At 34.9% G+C, this 21,842-nt stretch overlaps 2 protein-coding genes across 3 annotated transcripts; one reads left to right on the forward strand and one right to left on the reverse strand.

The window, feature by feature from the left end:
- The first annotated feature begins 703 nt into the window (after positions 1 to 703).
- Positions 704 to 6,899, forward strand: LOC131603532 (transcription factor TCP2-like). 2 transcript variants are annotated; one of them, XM_058875872.1, is made up of 4 exons: positions 704 to 995; positions 1,100 to 1,147; positions 1,960 to 3,749; positions 6,669 to 6,899. In XM_058875872.1, the coding sequence occupies exon 3, from the start codon at positions 2,271 to 2,273 to the stop codon at positions 3,723 to 3,725; it is 1,455 nt and encodes a 484-aa protein (XP_058731855.1). In that variant the 5' UTR covers positions 704 to 995; positions 1,100 to 1,147; positions 1,960 to 2,270; the 3' UTR covers positions 3,726 to 3,749; positions 6,669 to 6,899. The 2 variants fall into 2 exon arrangements, with proteins under 2 accessions (XP_058731855.1, XP_058731854.1); XM_058875871.1 differs by lacking the exon at positions 1,100 to 1,147.
- A 6,766-nt stretch (positions 6,900 to 13,665) lies between these two features.
- Positions 13,666 to 17,115, reverse strand: LOC131603533 (ornithine aminotransferase, mitochondrial). The gene is made up of 10 exons (XM_058875873.1): positions 16,841 to 17,115; positions 16,599 to 16,707; positions 16,297 to 16,527; positions 15,938 to 16,097; positions 15,775 to 15,830; positions 15,229 to 15,381; positions 14,897 to 14,994; positions 14,597 to 14,677; positions 14,256 to 14,489; positions 13,666 to 14,160 (listed from the first exon to the last, which is right to left on the reverse strand). The coding sequence occupies exons 1-10, from the start codon at positions 16,978 to 16,980 to the stop codon at positions 14,013 to 14,015; spliced, it is 1,410 nt and encodes a 469-aa protein (XP_058731856.1). The 5' UTR covers positions 16,981 to 17,115; the 3' UTR covers positions 13,666 to 14,012.
- Between the last annotated feature and the right edge of the window lie 4,727 nt (positions 17,116 to 21,842).

Consider the following 21,842-nt stretch of genomic DNA (forward strand, 5'->3'; position numbering starts at 1 on the left):
TCCAACCCAATAAGCGCTTCTCCATCTTTGACAAAAGAGGGTGCCACGTCGTTAATTTCCTCGGATTACAACCAACAATGATACCAAGGAAAGAAAAATTACTAACTTCGACTTTACAAGAAAGAACAAAAAAAGTGGCCTCCAAGTATTAATATTTATCCCAATTAACTTGCTCTTATGATAGTTTATACCAAGGCCCTATACCAACTCAAAAGCTTTCAAAACCGCCTTCATAGTCCAAACATGTCTCCATGAACCTTCACCGATAATAAATGTGTCATCCGCAAATTGGAGAATATCGACTACACAACTCCCGTTAATACCAAAACCTAACTCCCGTTAATACCAAAACCTTTAAACTCTCCAATAATCTTCTTAAAAGTTAACAAATAAAATAGATCTGAAATTAAATTAAATATAAAAGAGAAAAAATATATTTAATAAAAAAATTTATAATATTAACAACTAATTACATAATCACAAATTTGAATTTCTAATATCCACTCATTTAATTTAAAAGGTGAAATTTTAATCATTAAACTATTCATAAAATAAATTACATTATTATTTATTTGAAATATTAAAATAGAAATATAGATGAAACATTTGTAAATTGTAAGAGAGTTGTATAATACTAGACAATTATTAGAATAGATAAGGTATTGAAGTAAATATAAGAAAAAAGAAGGACAAATTAGAAAGAGTATAAGATACATACAATATGTGTAACAGCACCGTGTCTGGTCTTTTCCGATAAGCTCGTTCATTGTTTCAATGGCGACTTCAAATCTTTCTCCTTCTTAATCATCATCTTCTTTCTTTCTCTTCTTTTTCTTTCCATCCAAACACATCACACAATTCTCATATATATATATATATATATTCACTCTCTTTTTGTTTCTCACCAACCCTAGACCATTCTTCTCTTGTACACACCTCACTCTCTTTCTCTCTCTCTCACTATACTTTACTTGTTCAACAAAAAAAAAAAATCTGTAAGTGTTAATCAAACTAAATGTTAACATACTTTTATTATATATGTTGAAGTTCTTCCCCAAGAAAAAAAGAAAAAGAATAATTCTAATTTTTTTTATCCTAGACAATTTCAGAAATTCAGCAATTCCCTGAAAATCAGGCAGCAAAGAAGGTCTTGTCTTTTTTATATTCATGGATTTTTTTTGTTGGGTTAATGGGGTTTTACTTGTGATCTGAAAAGTGTTGTTTTTTACAATTAATAATAATAATGGAACTTCAATTTATATATATTTTTTGTTTCAATGGAACAACCAGTATATCATAAAACAAGTACACAGATCTGTGAGCTGTTTGAGGGACACAGAAGTTGTTGATTAATCAACAGCAATAACAACTGGGTTTATGTTCTTTCTTTCTGTCTTTGTTTATGAGGTTAACACCTGTCAAAAACTCCGACCAAACATTGTTCTATGTAATAACCTAGTTGTATTGTATTCTATATTTTGTACCCTTCAACTTTTTTTTAATTATTTATGAAAGTGTTTCATCAAAAAAAAAAAAAGAATTTCAAAACCTTGTCACTGTTATGTATATTGGAATAATGTATGGTATTTTTCAGGACATGAAAAAGCAAAAGCTATAAATACTATTAAGGGTTTGGTTCAAATTTTGCTGCTTTTTTCAGCTTAAAAACAAAGCAGAAGGCTTCAGATCTATGGTGCAAATATGTATAGGGGTCTATAAGTTTTGAGTATTTTCATGAAATGATATAGGTTTTTTTTAGGCTCTATTCTATGCTATGTAGCTATGTTGAAGAGGTTTTATTTTATGCTATGCTATGAATGATGCTAAACATACTTAGATCTTATCTGTTTTGTACTATAGATAGTGTATTTTAGTTTTGTTTTTTGTTTATGAAATTGAATGCTGTTTAATTGTGTTTGGTTTGGTTCTTAATGGTGTGTTTGGTTTTGAGTTTTGCAGGAAGTGGTTTCAGTGTTTTGCTTTTGAAAGCGTTTTGTTCTGCAAAACTGCAAAAAGCTAAACAAGGTCCTCCTGACTTGGACTGTGATATATCAGAGAGTGTAAAAAAAGTCCTTTTTATTATCACTATACAGCCAAACAAGTCTCTGAATTTTCATCATCAATGCAAAGGACATGTTAGCTAGCTAATAGCTAACCCCACAGTCACAAACACACACATTCTCTCTCTCTTTTCTCTTTCTCTCTCTCTATAGAGATAGAAAGAAAAAAAAGGCCAAGTTGGTTTGTTTTTGGAAAGGCATGATTTTGGTATGGAGGAGGAGGATGAGATTCAAGCACAAAATTCATGTAAATTCCCAAGAGTTGAAAATGAACAAGAGAATGGGAATTTGAACAGGTTCAATAGTTGGCACCATCATTCCTCTAGGATCATAAGGGTGTCAAGAGCTTCTGGTGGAAAAGATAGGCACAGCAAGGTTATGACTTCAAAGGGTTTAAGAGACAGAAGGGTTAGGCTTTCTGTTACAACAGCTATTCAGTTCTATGATCTTCAAGATAGGTTGGGTTATGACCAACCTAGTAAAGCTGTTGAATGGCTTATAAAATCTGCTTCTGATGCTATTTCAGAATTACCTTCACTCAACAACTCATTGTTCACTGATCCTAGTGATCAACAAGGTGGTGTTGATTCATCTCATGATGCTGAAATGGTTGTGGAGAATAATGGTGACAACAATTATCATCAAAATCAAAGTCAGAATCTTTCTTTGTCTAAATCTGGTTGTAGTAGCACTTCTGAGACTAGTAAGGGTTCGGGTTTATCGCTTTCGAGATCTGATGTTCGTGTCAGCCGGGTTAAGGCGAGGGAGAGAGCGAGAGAAAGAACGGCGAAAGAGAAGGAAAAAGAAAATCATGATAGTGTTAGTGTAAGTGTTAATCCTCTTCATCATCAACATCATCAACACCAGAATGTTAATGTTAACTCTTGTTCGATTTCTCAAACGGCTTCGTTCACCGAACTTCTTACCGGTGGAATCAACAATGTAGCTGCAAGGAGTCCAAGAAGGTCAGTTGAAGAAGCTAATTTCTTCAACAAAGCTCGACAACAACAGCAGCAACAACAGCAATGGAGTTCTTCTTCAGCACCAATGGATCATTACTTTAGTCCAGTGCTAATAGGAACTCCTTCATCATCAAGAACACATCATCATCATCAACAACATCATCAATTAGGACATTCACTTCATGATCATCAATCCATGACAATGTCCAACTCAGTTTCACCGTTCAGTAGCGGTGAAAACCATTCTGCAGATCAGCATCAGCATCAGATGCAGCATCAGTTTTCTTTCATACCTGATCATGTGATGCAAAACGTGGTCACTTCTTCTTCTACTCAACCAAGCGGGAACAACCATAATAACGATTATAATCTCAACTTTACGATCTCATCGGGCCTTGCTGGTTACAATAGGGGGACCCTTCAGTCCAATTCACCGTCTCTTTTATCTCATCTTCAGAGGTTTTCAGTTTCATCTTTAGACGGATCCAACAATCTACCTTTTTTCATGGCAGGAGGAGGAGGCGGTGGCGCTTCCACTTCTTCCTCTCCTGCTTCTGGTTCACCTGCTCCTACTACAATGGAGAATAATCATCATCATCATCATCACCATCACCAGATTCAACAAAACCATCCATTTTCATCTGTTTTTGATGGTAGCAGCTTGCAACTCTACTCAGATCAGAAAGGAAAACCCAAAAACTGAAAACCCTCCATTTTCTTCCTCCAGGTATGTCATAAGTCATAAGTCATAACAAAAAAAAACAAAATTTTCTACTTTTTTTTTTCTTCTCTTTATTATTATTATTAGTATTAGTATTAACCTTTCATAGTACTACAACATTGTTGTGTGTTAATGTTGTTGTTTATTGTGTGTTGTGTGTTGTGTGAGTGAGTGGTTTCAACTTTCTAGGTGATGAAAGATAAAAAAGTAAAGACAAGTTGGTTATTGGTCATAAAATGGTGTATTTAGTGATGTCTTTTTGTTTGATTAGATTCATTATTCTACATAGGTTGGAGTGAATAACGTTGTTGAATTGTATTGTATCGGCTGGTTGTCTCCTTATTATAGTGCTCTTATTGGTTCCCTCCTAAATAGCATGTCAGTGATGTGCAATGTGGCATAACACAAACCATGTGTTAGTGACTCAATGGGATTAAAGTACTAAAATGTAACTAAATGGGGTTAACTTTGGTTAGTTTAGGATCCTAATTTAATTACTGTGTGCACCCACTTGATATGACCCTGGTTTGTTCAGGTTCTGCAAGCTAGGAAAATAGGGTAGCTAGGTTAACTATCACACATGGGTTTGATGGGTTTTTTTCATTGTTTTTCACTATGTTTGAAGTTGAAAGGTCCATGCACGTAGGAAAACAATTCATTTCTGACACTAATTCATGGAGAGAAACAGTCTCTTAAACTAGCTACCCTATTTAATAGCTACCCTATATTTATATATATGAAAAAGAAAAAAAAAGATGAATTTTGTTTAAATTAATTTCAAAATTTTAAATTGAATTAACATATAATTAGTGTTTATTAAAACTCTTTTAATTTGTATTATAGTTGTGAGATGTAAAAGTAAGAGTATATGAATTTTAAACTGACTTTTATAACTTGGTTCTATTGAGAAGCCGTTATTGGGAAATGTGAAAAATTCAAATTTCTATTCCATCAAAGTTGTATTAGGCACAAAACATGAGATTCTGTTAAAAAAAACTAGTAATGAGATTGTCTTTGTATCAATTTAATGGCATTGTCTTTTAGAAATTTTAAAAACTATTCTTTCCTGATCACTAGTGTTATAAATAAATTTTATTTTTTACAGAAATTATAGAGGCTAGTTATATGTAATGATTATCTAAATTTTATATAAAATACAAATTAAATTTACTAAATTATCTTTGTTGAGATTAATAAAAAATTTACTCAACTATCCGCATTAAATATTTATAAATTAAATGAGTTGTCTATTAGAAATACCTACATTAAAACATTCAAAAATAATTATCAAGATTTGAAACATCTTTTTTACTTATACTAATGAGAGATAAATAAGAAGTTTGAAATTTTAAGTATTATTGTAAACATTATCTCTTTTGTGTTTATCTTCAATGATATTTTTATTTTATTTTTGTTTTGTTTTGTTAGAGTGCTCTTATGTAATTTCTTTATATTTATTAATTTGTCATTTAAAAAGAAGTGAAGAAGACAAAAATGTTTCTTACTAAATGAGAATATTATCTTTGACCATAATTTTTTTAGTGGAAAATTATGTATCATTATTATCTTTTGTTCTATTTATAAAATAAAACTATTTTTTAAATTTATTGAATCAAATCTATATATTATCTAAGTATATAAGCTATCCAATAATTCATTTAGTAGAAAATACAAAGAAATTTCAATGACTTTTCTAAGAACCACCTATAAAAGGAGTTGATCTATAAGGAAAGAACTGTAATTATCTTTGTCTGAGTCTAGCTCTCTCAAAATTTTATGGTAGAAGTTGATCTATATAGCAGATCTTACTTAGTATAATAAAATTTAGTTGTTGTTGTTTTAGTCTAGCTCTTTTAGACTTGTGAATTGGTTTTTAATTGATTTCCTTAAGTGGATAGTGAAGTCGGGCCGACTTAGCCTCATAAGTTGGGCTAACAATGAACTAGCTCGTTGAGTCGTGAAGTCGGGACCTTCTTCCTTTTGAGTAAAACTCAAGGTTATCCCTTCAATTACGGCCAACCATTGTTCTCATACAAAAAAGTCCATCCATCACCAACTTATTGACCTAAGGTAGCAATATTCAAATGTTGTTGATTTCATATCAAAAGAAACTTAGAGAAATGTTGTTGATTTGAGATAAAAACCTAGGGAAACTCATCCATTAGAGACATCATACTAGGATGATGAGATATATAATGTGTCTGTCCACCTTCTCCACACCCACACCCTATGAAAACAAGTTTGAGATTGATCTAGTAGAAAAAATCCTTATACAATAACTTAGAAGAGTTAATCAAGTTCCTCTACTTGAAAAATGCAAATATGATTATACTATCATTTTCATTCATAATTTCAATATTTATTTTTTAAAAAATTTGGGAGTTTGTGATGAATTTGAAATATCATTAGTTATAAATATTTATAAGTCAGACATTTAGTCAAAAGATGATCAAATTTGAATATTATATTTTATCTGTAATATTAATTTGGGATTTTCCAAATTTTTTGTGTGATTGTTATTATTCTCATTTTAAGTAGACAAATTTTAGAGAGTTCTATCAGATTATGAGAATTTGAATAGTTTAAGTAAATGAAATGTGATGAAAGTATCTACTTATATCTATGACAATTAATTTAGAGAGGTAAAATTCACCTAAATATTTATTGAAAGAACAAAGTCTCACATAAAGAAACACTAGGGTTGGATTGGAGTGACCTTTTCATGCATAATGCCTTATTTCAAGGAACTAATTCCTAAGTGGCAGACAACACATGGTTAAGCAATAGTACTATGATATTTACATGTAAATAAATGCAAGTTTTTTTAATTAATTGCTAGCATAGCATAAGCATATTACATTTGTTAATATACAAGTATGTTACTAATGTGAATTCTGTTTTATTCTTTTGTGTTGTTTGATGTAGGACTTCAAAAAAATGGAGTACTAGCAGCAAGATGTGGTTCCTGTTAAAGCTTATTTTCACCAAAACAGTTGATATGCTAGCTGTTGGCTTGTTGGTTTTTTTCTTGTGGGTTTTATTTTGAAGTCATTCAATTTGGTTCAGTGTTTTTGGATATAATTAAATATATTTATTTATTTATGTCTGTGTGCAAAGATCATTGTGGTTTGGAGAATTGTAAAAGCTACTTAATTTGACATCTCATTTTACTTTTTGCCTTTTTTTTTTTTTTTGCATTGCTGGGAAAGAACTCTGTCCACTGGAAGAAGCTAAATCTAATTCTTATGATGAGAAATTTTCTTGGACTTTCATAAACCCTAGTGAATATGGGCGAATTATGATTTTTTTTTTTTTTAAATTCTATGCCTCCTATAATACTTTAGGTACAACTTTTTCCCGTACACTATATTAGTAAAAATGTGGTCAACCTATATCAAGAAGATCCAGTTTGGGAATGAGAAAAAGAAAGAGATTAACATCCTTTGGTGAAGACTTCGGCTAGCTGATGTGTTGATGTAACTGGCAGCCGATGGAGCAAACTTTTTTTTTTTGTAATTTTACACGAATCAAATGGACTGTGTAGATCTATATGTTTGGTTCTTTCATGAAATGAGGAGTTTGCAGCAATATGTCGTAAAATAAAAGAGACTTAGTTGTGCATTTAATTTTCAATTCATGCAGAAGAAAAGGCGTCCTTTTTTTTTAAATAAGCAAGAGATCTATTAAAATCAGAATATAAAGGATACTCAATCCAAAGTACAAATCGGATAATCTCTACCTCCCAAAACAAAACAAAAAAGAGAAAGAGTATTCTATGTGTAAAAGTTACAACCATCTTTTAAAAAACAGCAAGAGGAAAGTCATATCCACGATCTAAACACAATGGTTGACATACAATCATCAAAAGAAGGAGCAACCTGATTGATGATAAAATCGTTTCTCAATAACCACAAACTCCATATCGAAACTAGCCAAATGACACCTAAAACTTTCCTCTTCAAAGCATGGTTAATTTTGTCAACGTGAAAGAAAAAGAACTTGTACTCCTCCATAGTCAATTCCTCGACAGGCCCTAACCACGTAACAACTCTTCTTCAAATATTCTATTAAAAATAACTCTCCACCCAAAGAATAATAACTTAGCCGGTGCTTCAATCTTCTACATATTATTCAATGCTTTCACAACATCTTCTTGAAAAACAGTCCTTGCGTTTACCTCCATTTGATTTCAAAAAACAACACTAGGTTGAAATTGCTACTCCCTCCGTCTCATAATAAGTGTCTCATTTGCATTTTTTCCTTGTCTCAAATTAATTGTCCATTTACAATTCCAATGCATCAATCATTATTATTTTTCCACTATTATACCCCTATTTAGTAACTTTCACGTTATTCAACTACTATTAATAGGGGTATTCTAGTAAATGACATTAACTTTTTTACTAAAACCAACACATCCAATCATTTTCTTAAAAACCGCGCATTGCTCAAATAGGACATTTATTATGAGACGGAGGGAGTAAAAGTTTTAGAATTCTCTTAGATATATTGTGTATGTAAATGCTAAATAAATCAAGAATTATTATGATACTATGAAATATTTAAAAAATCTAAAATAATTAAAAAATATTCACTATTATTGAGAGGTTAATTACTTGAAAGCCTATAAATAGGCAATTGGATCTTTAAAAAACCAATGGCATTCCCTCCTATTTCAATATAACCATAATCATATTGTTCTTATAGCCTTCTTTCTAAATAATTTTTTTTAAAACTATCAACTATTCAAATACAGTGTTATACAATGAGCATAGTTATATTACCTATCTACTATTCTAAAATATTTCTAACTACTTCTAAAAATTTCCTTTGCACTATTAACCCACTACAATAATTTTTCAAAATTATGAATAACACCACTCAATGATCATCTATTTTTATCCTTATTTTCAATGGTGAAAATTAAGATTTATGTGTTAAAATGGAGACATTTGTTTCATCTCAAAATTTATGGGACATAGGAGAAAAAGGCTTTACCGCTCCCGCAGATACGTTAGCTCTTAATGCAACTCGAAAAAAAGAGTTGAAGAAAAGTAAACACAAAAATTCAAAGGCTTTGTTCACTTTGTAACAAGCAGTGACTGAGGCAATTTTTCTAAAATTATGGGAGTTAAGACTGCCAAAAAAACATGGAACATGTTGTAGGAGAAGCTACAATAAAGTAACAAGGTACGTGTCGTTAATTTTCAATCTCTAAGAAGAGACTTTTAACTATTAAAGATGAAGGAGTCTAAGATAGTTAAAGATTACTATTTTAAATTTAAAGAAATAATTGATCAAATGAAAGCTTTTGGAGAGAATATACTTAACAAGAAATTTGTTTTTAAAATTCTAATTACTACTTTTCCAAAGCTTGACCCAATCATGACAACGATTGAGGAAATCAAAGATTTGTCCACTCTGTGAGTGGCATAACTAATGGGTTCTTTTGAAGCATATGAGCAAACACTGTATAGGCATAAAGAAGATACACTTGAAAATGCCTTCCACTAAAAACTCAAATTTCAGCTGCAAAATAAAGAAAATGGAGTAAAGAAAAATTACGGAAAAACTTCTAGAAAAAGAGAAGAGAAGTTTTTAGAAATTTCCTCAAGAACAGACCAGATAAAAATCCTCCATGCAATATATGCAAAACACTAGGCCATGGAGAGAAATATTGTTGGTACTGTCATATGTCACAATGCAACCATTGCAAGAAGTTCGAGCACATAGAGAAAAATTATCACAACAAAAATAAGCACCAAACTAATATCGCAGAGGAGCAAGATCAAGAACAAAGTATGTCTTATGCCACTCAAGACTCAATCAGAGAAAAATGAGAAAGTTGGTACTTGGATAGTTGCTGAAATCATGTGGCCAAGGATGAGACTATTTTCAAAAGTATGGACGAGTCTGTCAAAGTCAAAGTTCGATTCGGAAATGGCAGTGTGGAGAATCAAAAAGGAAGGCATTGTCATGGAGGAGACAAATAAAGGTACACGACTCATCCATGATGTCTTACTAGTTCCCAGCCTAAAAAAAATCGTCTAAGCATTGGTCAAATGATGGAGAGAGGCTGCACACTTCACTTTGAAGGAGGTGTATGCAAAATCTTTGACGACTAAAATAAAAGGGCTGGGATAAAGTGAAGTTGGAGAAGAGCAACAGAAGCTTCCCGCTAAATTTGAAATATGCAACTAACATTGTCATGAAGGTACAAGTTGATTTTTTTTTTTTTTGATAAGCAAAATGGAATTAAAGAGCACAAGGGGTGCTATCCCAAGATTACAACAAGAAAAACCAAAAAGAAGCTCCTACCTATGAGAAACTCAACTAATGGTTCCCAATACAAATGGCCGGATTATCGCACCAATCCGACCAAACAAGAGAATCCCCTACCTTATAGAAAGAGTTTAACCAATCCCAAGCTACAAATTTAATCATCCCAAGAGAATCAAAATGTAATAAAGAACCACCATTAAAAATAATCTCATTCCTACAACACCAAACACCCCAACAAAAAGCCAAACCAAAAAGCCAACTAGTGTCAATCACAAAGCGGGCTCTACAAACAAGATCCAAAGCTAAAAAACGATGGAAAAAATTACCCGGAAAAGAAGCCGGATCCACCCGAAGCCAATCGCAAAACTTGGACCACCAAAGGAGGGTAACGGAACAAGAAGCGAAAAGATGGTTTGAATCTTCCTCCTCCTCCCCACAAAAGGAACACACCCAAAGAGAAGAATCCAACAAAATTTGACGTCTCGCCAAAGCCTTCTTTGTTGGGATTTTATTCAAAATTAGCCTCCATCCAAAAATCAAAATCTTACTAGGAATCTTAGTTTTCCACATCCGGTTTAAAGCGTTAGTAACCTCGGGCTCCAAGCGATGACCCCGAAAGCTTCCTTCTAAAATCATATCATAAACCGCTTTAACAGAAAAACCCTTTGAATTCTTCCACCACATAAAGGAATCCGATACACCCACGGTGGGAGATTTCCCAATCAAAAAAGAAACCAAATCATGAACACCCTCACTCGCCAAACTACCAATCAAGCCTTGTTGGAAATTAATGCGCCATTCCCAAACTCCCGCTATCCAAAAACCATTGTCACTAACCAAAGCACATGAGGGTTCCGCGAACCGATAGAGAGAGGGAAACCGAACACAAAGTGGAGAAGGACCCGCCCATCTATCAAGCCAAAAATCAAGACCATCTCCATTTCCTAATTTACAAGAAATGGAAGATGGAAACCAATTATCCAACAGGGTATTCCCGCCCGCACCAATCGAGCAGAGATCTTTCCACCATAAAGAGACTTTGTTTCTACCATGGGACACCGAATCGGAGAGCATAGTTCTCCTAATATCACCGTACCTGCAAGAAAGAAGGTTAGTCCATAAAAAATTCTCCTCACACAAGATCCGCCACCTCCATTTAGAAAGCAAAGCAAGGTTGAAAACCCCACAATGCTTAACTCCTAAACCCCCCTCCTTCTTAGGCAAGCACACTCTATCCCAACCAATCCAAGTAACTTTTTCCTTATCCTCCTTACGCCCCCACAGAAAAGCTCGTTGAATTTTGATGATCTCTTTAATCACACATTTAGGCGCCTTGTAGAAAGAAAATAAATAAATTGGAATACTCGACAAAACCGAGTTTAGGAGAGTCACCCTCCCCCCAATAGAAAGTTGTTTATTGTTCCACGACACCAGTTTTCTCCGAATCCTCGACACAATCGGCCTCCACACCTCCCTTCTCCTAGGATTAACACCCACCGGAATTCCCAAAAAGCTGAAAGAAGAGGAACCCACAATACAATTAAGAAAGGAGGCAGCAACATGAACAAAATCGGAATTCAAATTCATCCCCAAAAACCGACTCTTCGAAAGATTGACACGAAGACCAGAGACAAGCTCAAAACCCCTAAGCACCGCTTTAATGCACCATAAATTATTTCAAGAACCATCTCCAATTAAGAGAGTATCATCCGCAAACTGAAGCATCTCAAAATGGACCTCATCCTTCAAACTAAAACCCGCATATTCACCCAAAAGAGAGGCTTTCTTCATTAAGGCCGCCAATCCTTCCGCCACTAAAAGAAAGAGAAAGGGGGAGAGAGGATCCCCTTGACGGAGACCCCTTGACACCACAAAATCCTTCGTCGGACTACCATTAACAAGAATAGACATGGAGCTATTAAACACAAGCGCTTCCATCCATCTTCTCCATCTATCACCAAAACCCATGCTTCTCAACATATATCTTTAGAAATCCCAAGCCACACAGTCATAAGCCTTCTCAAAGTCAACTTTCACCATCATACAACTACTCTTTTGACTCTTCGCAAAATCCAAAATCTCATTAACCACCAACACCCCATCTAACATATTCCTACCCGGGACAAAGGCCGATTGGCAATTAGAAATGAGCCTCCCAATAACTTTCTTAAGCCTCGAAGCCAACAGCTTAGCTAGAATACGATACATACTTCCAATTAGACAGATGGGTCTAAAATCATCCAAGGAGCACGGGTTTTCAATCTTGGGAATTAAAGCTAAGAAGGAAGCAGTAACCGCCTTAGGGAGTGTCGCAAACTCAAAGAATTCATTGACAAACTTCATAATATCATCCTTTAAAAAAGGCCAACACACCTTATAGAAACCCATATTAAAACCATCCGGCCCCGGGCTTTTATCTCCCACTGAGTTCCAAATGACATCTTTCACCTCTACTTCAGTAAAACGAGTCTCAATACTGGATGCATCTTCACTAGACAGGTGCACAAAATCGATTCCATCCAAAGAAGGCCGCTCAAAGGAAGTTTCAGAAAATCTTCTCTCAAAATGGCTCCTGATCTCTTCCTTGATCAACCCCACATCATCTACCCAACCTGTCGCCGAATTCAAACCAACCAAAGAATTTCTTCTCCCTCTTTGATGATCCATGGCTCTAGCATCGAAGATTTGGCCACTTCAGCACACATGCCTTGAAGTTGCTACATTAGAAGAACATGGTGAGAGATCTTCCAAGCATAAGGGAGAACAATGAAGCGTATGAAGGGTGTCTCCTTGGTAAGAAACACCAATTTCCTTTCTCAACAGGCAAAACATGGAGAACGAAAGACTTATTGGAGCTGATATATACTGACGTCTATGGACCGATGAGGACGCCATCACACGAGAACAATATGTACTTCATACTCTTCATTTATGACTTATCTAGAATGACATGGGTCTACGGTTGCAAGCCAACCATGATTACGAGATTGGTGCAGGGAGAAACTCGGGTAGCCGCTGTTCAGATGGAGTTATTGGATAGGGATGAAGCACCGAGACAGTTGAAACAGCAGTTATAGAAGACGCAAGAACACATGACGATTCAAGTAGATCGCCACCGTACTGAATGTAGTTTTGGAGCAGGAGATTGTTTGCAGGTTACTGAACCAAAAAATATATTGAGCAGGTTAATGTCGGATGGTTTGGTATATAAAAGGTGATAAGATAACTTGTTATTATAGAGAGAACTAGGTACTATATTGATGATATAGGTTGCATAAATGATAGCATAGAACCAAAATTGTTTAGGCAATTTTTACTGAAACAAAAGGGGACTTTACTACAATTAGTACATGCTGATGCTTACTAAAAACCCTCTCATTTTATTGTGGCATAAAAATTTGGTATTGGAAACTCTGGATCATCGTCTGATCTTTTTGAACAATACAAATCATCAAAGGAACCAATGCATTGAGAATCAAATGCTTAATTATTCAATGAATTAGATAAACAAACTATAGAAATGTGATTCAAGTTCTTTTCAAAGTACCTTTAAAGTAATAAATATACTTAAACAGATTGAGAATCTTGCTTGAGACTACAGATTTTGATCTGCAATTCTGATATCCAGTTGAAATCACCATGATAAAAATGTTCCTTCAATTCATTCCAAATATTGATTACATTCTTTAAAAAAAAAAAACACTATACTATGAACAATGGAGCTTTCTACACAATTCATGATCCACAAATTTACTGGCATATTACAACGAGTTCATGCTTTTGTATGATCTGGTCAGGAATAGACAGCACTAGGAATAAGTGATCTCACAGTCCTAGTGAGATTTTTTAATTTCATAAACATGATATGGTAAATTTTATTAGTAGCTTCTATTGGTTCATATATAAAACAACATTTGTGATTTCCCATGAGACATCCTTTTCCAAACAAAAGTTTTATAAAATTCATAAACCCTTCATTATCTTGTTTTAACCATACACAACTCGACCACAACGATCACATGGACTAGGCCCAGCTGGAGGAACAGCGTCTTTTGGCTTCATCTTCTTCAACAATGGTAGATCAATTTCCAGCACATCAGCCAAGGCCTTAGAACCTTGTTGAATCTCATCCGCGCTGAAAAGATCACTTCATGTTAAAACAAATCCTAGAACAACATATTAGGGACATTGACTTAGACTTTGTTATAATTGTTTGCATCACTTTCTTACCTTATGCAGAGTGGGGGAGTGAAGCGAATGATTGTGTCGTGTGTTGACTTGGCAAGAACTCCTCTCTCTTTCAATTTTTCGCTTAACTCAAAGCCTGACACGGGAGACAAGCTTTCACTGTTAAGCTCCACTCCAATAAACAAACCTCTTCCCCGCACCTCCTTTACGTGGTCCGGGTGTTTCTTCTGAATCTTATGCAGCAGCCCGAGAAGCTCGCCTCCCATTTTGGTAGATCTGTCCAATAGTAAGAAATCAGTTGCATACTTTACACCAATATCTCAGAGAGAACAGTTCAAACTTCATATGTTGACAGTATAAGATTTTGCAATAGATATTGATACCTCTCGGCAAGTCTCTCTTCTTTGATCACTTCGAGTGAGGCAATTGCAACTGCACTTGCCAATGGATTTCCTCCAAAAGTACTGAGAACAAATGTCATAATGAGTATACCTTCTTGAAACCTTTCAACATGTTCTAATCAACTGGAACGAAACTAGCAAGCAAAAATCACGCATAACCCGAACAAAACAAACTACATATTCTAAGATTTCAGGTTCCAACACAACCTTATAAGTTTGACAACTATTGACAAAAAAATATTAAATAAAAGGAGTATTTGAAAAATCATAATGAAATTTAACCTTCCATGCTGTCCTGGTTTAATACAAAGCATCACATCTTTGTCGGCAAGAACTGCACTAACTGGTATAATTCCTCCACCTAATGCTTTCCCTAGAATCTGAATCAAAAGACATTTGAACATATTTCTTGTTAGTGGCACCAGAAGGAAACATAAACTCAGAAAAGGGTTGCAAACATAGGACTATTTCTTAGCATTTAGTTTCAACTTCAAGTTGAAGACCGTGATTCATATTTTGTTAACCGTGTCGTGACAAGATGATGTTTTTAGCGAAGTACTTTGAATGAATAAAGCGATATATATACTTAACAACAGGTAACGGTGATTACTAACCACTACATCAGGACGAACATCTTCCCACTCACAAGCCAACATTTTCCCTGTTCTTGCTAATCCAGTTTGTATTTCATCAGCAATCATCAACACGTTGTATTTGGAGCAAAGATCTCTAACAGCTTTCAAATAGCCATCTGGGGGAATTACCACCTTCAAACAAATAAAGCATTTATATAATGTGAGAGCCTTTTTAGAGGAATCTGAAGAAGCAAAATAGATTTCATATTTTTCATAATATTATACAGTATTATTAAACAGACAACAAAAAACCAGTTTGACAGATGAATAAGATACAGAATGTATCTTCAAGACTCATTCATATTGTGCACATTTTTGCAAGCAAACTATTAGTTTATACTCCATGAATGGATCAAACCATACAACGGAAGTAACAATGAAATTCACATGGCCGACGAAAACGTAAAAAATAAGTGATAAGGTTTCAAAACAAAACAAGTTCAACATGTTCTATGCGGTATATCATACAAAGGAACATATTGAGTGTTTCCAGGCTAATCAAATAAGTATTCTCACAAAACATACCCCTGCTTCCCCTTGGATAGGTTCTAAAATAAAAGCAGCTATTCGGTCTCCTTTTTCTGCAGTCCATCAAGGAGAAAATCCAATTAGTAAATATCAAAGATATGTTATGCTAAGCAAAATACACTGATAACAAGTGAAGCAACTGCATAGAACAATTCAGAACCTTTGAAAATTCGTTCAATAGCTTCTGCATCACCAAAATCAACTTTTAGATGGCCTGGCATTAAAGGACCAAAACCGCGCGTAGCTTCATTGTCACAACTCATAGATATGACACCCAATGTTCGGCCATTGAAACAGCCACAACATGAGACAATAAGAGCCTGAAATGAGGTCACAATTAGCTTTAAAAAATCACATATTTGCGCATAAGATATTTCAAAACAACGAATAACAACAACGATGACTGAATCAATATCAGTGATCCTATCAAGCAAATATTTAGTTTGATCAGACAATCTTGAAAAACGATAAACATCAAGATATTACAATTACTAGTACACATGATTCTCATAGTGATACCTCATCATTAGGAATTTTTTTCTTTTCATAACCCCACTTTCTCGCCAACTTCAAAGCTGTTTCCACACCTTCAGCACCAGTATTCATAGGAAGTACCATATCATAACCAAACAAGGCTGTCAAATACTCAGCAAAAACCGGAAACCGATCATTATAGAACGCGCGAGAGCTCACCGTCAACCTATCCGCCTGATCATGTAAGGCTTTCAGAATTTTAGGATGACAGTGTCCCTGAAACAAATTACAACAATCAAGTCCCCAATTTACAAAGATAAAAACAGCAAGATCCATTCAAATTCTACCTGATTAACCGCAGAATATCCAGATAGAAAATCAATATATTTATTTCCCTCTGGATCCCACACAGATGAACCCTTAGCATGAGCAAAAACAATGGGAAGTGGATGATAGCTACAAATACATCAAACAGAAAAGATTATTTTATTTCATTCCATCACGTTAAACAATCAATTAAACTCATGAACAATCTATATAGAAATGAAAAGAACAAGAATTGTGGGAAAAGAAGAAAAGAAAGATATACTTGTGGGCACTGTGTTGGTATTCTTTGTCGATGATTGTTTGGGTAGAGGAAGAAGCGTTGGATTGTGTGGCAACAGCGAAGAACCTAGTACCTCTAGAAACTGTTCGCATCAAACAGTGAAGTTGTCGTGTGGCAGCCATGGATGGGATGAGGTGTTTGAATTGTATGAAATTGTTTCTAAATAATGTTGTCTTGTTGATTCATCTGATTGACGTTAATAAAAGTTGGCAGATATGTATCAGTATGTAGATAATAAATAATGTTATCTTGTTTTTTTCAGTTGTAGATATTGTTTATGTTTTTAAAAAAGTGTTACATTTGTTTATATGTAAATTATGAAGAAGAAAAAGGTGAACACTAGGATAAAGCATTTTATGAAGAAAAATATTTTTTTAAGGAAATTTTAAATCACTTGATTAAAATCTATTTCTTTTAACAAAAAAAAGATGGATTACAATGATGAAAATTTAGGAAGTAATTTGTTTAAATTAAATTTTGAAAAATTTAAATGACATTAAAAAATATATAAAATTTGGAATGATGGAAATTTATGATAATAATTACAAGAAAAATTCTTATTCCACTCAATGTTTTCCAAACGCACCACGTGAAATTCTAAAAATGACCTAAAATCGAAAATATATCTCCAATTTGCACCATATTTGACATTAACGTTGAAACTAACCATAAATATAACTAGGGTATGGAACCGCAAGTATATTTTCGGTTCGTGGGAGACCTAAAAGGCGCGCTACCTCTTCCCCTCCCATTACAGTTTCAAAAACAAACTAAATACACTCACTCTCTCAAAACTCTCAATTTCACTTTCACCGAATCAACCGCATTTGTAACCGAAGTCGTTCTAAGGCATCAAGCATCAGTATATCAAGCATCCAACAAAAATCAAACAACAACAAACAATCAAGGAAGTTGATTTTGAAATTTTTAGAGCTTATGTTAAATCCACTCAAATGTGTGTTTTAGGTCCGAAATTAAGAATTTGTATCATTTCTAAGGTGTTAGACATGGCTTTTAAATGATCAATGGGTATTTAATTGAGTTCTTTTGTAGGGGTGGGGTGCCATGAACGGACCTCTGAAATCGCAGCAGAAATCAGAAATATAACTACGGTTTTCATCAAGAACAAAATCGGAAGTGCATTTCTGGTTTTTTCCTTCATGTGTTTTCAAGTTTGTTTTTAACATTGATCAATGAGTTAACATTTTTTTCGTGCTTCTACAGGAGCAATGACTGACAGAGCATCTCAATTTAGACACGGCAGGGTAGTAGAGCACGCTTCTATGCAGAGACAAAGGCGTCAGGCAACCCATCATCATCCTGCATTTGGACAGGCCGTACCGGATGCACCAGCTACAGCTTCATCTTCTGGTGTCCCTCTTGCTACTCCCGCTACTTCAGCCTCCCGCAGCAGACGGTATTCCCCACCCTTGTCCTCCCGAAGACGCACCTCTCCACCTACAGCATTTGAGACAGGAGAGACCTCATGTTCTCAAGCGACATGAGAGGCACCAGAGGCACAGTCTCAGCCTTAGTCAGGGCCTCCATCCCAGCCTCCATCACAGCCCTAGACGACACCAAAGGCGGCTCGTGCACAGCCTGCACCGCGTGCACCTGCACAACCTGCAGTGCCTCATGGTTTTGGAAGAGAATCGTCTAATTTATCCCTTCTTCCTCTTTACCCTGACCATGTTGCTAAATGTATCTAGGAGGGACGAGTATGAATTTTGAATTTTGATTATTACATTTTAAATTATGATTTTGTTTATGAATTTTGAATTTTGAATTTTGGTTTGTTGATTAAATTCGTCAAAATATTTATGCATGACTGTGATACGCTCAACGTCATTAGCCATGAACAGAAGATCAGTAGACCGGTACCCCCTATAGAGCCATGGTTTGATAAGCTTTAACAGCCTACCGGGTTGAAATATTTGGCCCAGTGTGGATACAGCATGGTCAATTGGGGTATGATTAACGCATCCGTCTAGAGGTGTTACCATGAGATGTCGTTGTTTCACATACCACATGGTTAGATGATGATCACACTCGATGATGTCGTGTATCTGCTGCATCTTTCGATCAGGGGGAGATTCTTGGTTCATGAGAGGATTGGTAAGGAGGAGGCGTTGGATTTGTTGGTTGAGATGTTGGGAGTTACCCCTAAGAGTGGCCTAGAAGAGATTGATAAAACCTGAGGTAGTCACGTCAAGTACAGTTATTTGGCTCGGGTGTTCGAGAAGGAGGTACAACATGCCCGAGAGGCCGATGGTGATGTCGAGCAGGTTACCATGCATAGGAGGTAAGCTATGAGAGCATACCTTTTGTATCTTGTTGGCACACAGATTTTTATGGACACTAGTGCGACTTACACTGATTTTATGCACCTCTAGTTTTTTGCTGATCTTGAGACAGTCCACCAGTGGAACTGGGAGGCTGCTTGCCTGGTATACTTGTACACAAAGTTGGATGAAGGGATTAAGTGAAATATGAAGCAGATAACCGGCAGCATGTCACTCAACTTCTTTCTCTTTCTCGCCTTTGTTAATTTTTTCATTTAGGAAATTAACTATTTAATTTTTTATTTCAGGGATGGATCCTACAGCACTTCCCCCGCATCTCATGTTGGTCACTTGCGAAGGGTTATACTGAAGATAAGCCTCGTGCTTATACATACGATCCTTTCTGAGGGAACCAAACGGTAGAGCCGTCCAGTTTTACATTGATCGGTTGGCACATGAGGACGTACACTTCTATTCATACGACGACCACCGTGAGACGATATCATTTGACAAGGTGTCTCTATTTATAGGTTGGTTGGCTTGCTTGATTCGCAAGACGGATATCCATATGCCTAGTCGGATAATGCGTCAGTTCGGGTTCACCCAGACTATTCCTCGGGATCCTACTGTAGTTGCTCCTCTAACAGTGAGACGGAGGGATATGGATGAGATTTTGGATGATTTTGAGAATCATCTTATTCCTGAGGAGACCAGAAATACCGTAGCTACATCCCAGTGAAACTACGAGTACGGTTACATGTTATGGTTCTTTTGGGTGTTACTTACATACATGATACAAGATGTTCTAGGGAACCCACCGAGGCCAATTCATCAGGAGATCCTAGAGGAGGAGCAGGCTAGGGTCAATCATGCCACTGACGTGTTTCCCATGTGTCGTCGTATCATGGAGCTTGAGCATGAGGATATTGACCGAGGTTCATTTCCCGATGGATCTGATGCTAGACGCACTTTGGATGTCATCATGGCGGAGGCTCGGGATGGTATGCTTCAAAGCAGGCAGCGGAGGAACGCCTCGAGGGTGACAGGTAGGGATGGCTGGCAGACTCAAACTTGTGGGGCCCACCCGCACCCGAACCCGAGTTAATAGGTGAAAACTCGAGTTGATTGTGTTCGGGTCGGATTCGGGTGCCACCTAATATTTCGGGTGCAGGTTTTGGTAGTGTGAAACCCGCACCTAAAACCTGAAAACACACCCGCTTAAACCTAAAATTACATGAGTGCCCTTAAATATATATAATTCTACGTTGTATTTTAATGTTGTTGTTCTATTTTATGCCCCTAAATATATTTTAATTCTACGGTGTTTTTCCACCCGTTTGGATTGATGAAAAATTTCAATGTTGTTGTTGTATTTTATGTGTTTTGTTGAGGGTTCGGGTTCGGGTTTTGGAAATTTTCAATGTTGTTGTATTTTATGTGTTTTGTTGCGGGTTCGGGTGGAAAAATTCGAACCCACGTGGGTGTTATTTTACCACTCGAATAGCCTTTGGGTTTGAGTCCGGGTTCGAGTGGTAATTTCAGATGCGGGTTTGGATAGTGTAAAATTTGCACCCGATCCTACCCGTTGTCATCCCTAGTAAAAGGCCGACTCATCATCCGCTAGTTTTTGTTGATTTTTTTTGTTATTTGGTTGTACTTTTTTGTTATTCAGTTTGGATTACATTTTTGTATCTTGTACTACTATATATATATATATATATATATATATATATATATATATATATATATATATATATATATCAAGTGAGAGTATTTTCAAATGAGAGATGAGAGGAAGAAATATCAATTATTATATTCATCAAGAGAGAGAATGTTACTACATTAATGAGGCTATTAATTTCTCTCTCTTGATGAATCCATTAGTTGATATTTCTTCCTCTCATCTCTCATTTAAAAATGCTCTCACTTGATATGCTACATATATATATATATATATATATATATATATATATATATATATATATATATATATATATATATATATATATATATATATATATATATATATATATATATATATATATATATATATATATATATATATATATATATATATATATATATATATATATATATATATATATTCAGTAGTTCACGATAGTAGCTTTTTGTTATTCAGTGATTTATGGCATTTTTTTCAGTTGTATAAATATTTATATTATGTGAGAATCAACCGTAAATACTCCCTCTGTCTCATATTATAAGAGAAATTTACTTTTTAGATTTATTTAATAATTAATATATTTGGTCTATATATAGACTAAATACATTAATTCTTATGAATCTAAAAAATAAATTTCTCTTATAATATAGAACGAAGAGAATATATTAAAATAGTTCTGATACTGATAACAACAGAAATTGAAGCTGGTTTAAAACCACAAATATACTTTCAATTTTCAATCGATTTTAATAATAATTGATGCGCACCGAAAATTTAGACATACATTTTAGAAATTACAAATAGTCTTTCTTTTAAGTATGGGTCGGAATAAAAATTGCCCAAACTACAAATATTAATTTTCTTTGTAGAAATTTGTCTGTTTACGATAATGGGAGAATTTGGAGTCATCCTTCTCCTGGTGATATGTTTGAAAATTGTGCCCATACCTGTGAATTGCCACCCATCTGCCACTACTATTGCTAATTTGTATTTTATGGGTATATGTTAATATTAAGGA

Source organism: Vicia villosa, linkage group LG5, assembly GCF_029867415.1.
Source record: "Vicia villosa cultivar HV-30 ecotype Madison, WI linkage group LG5, Vvil1.0, whole genome shotgun sequence".
NCBI classification, from domain to species: Eukaryota; Viridiplantae; Streptophyta; class Magnoliopsida; order Fabales; family Fabaceae; genus Vicia; species Vicia villosa.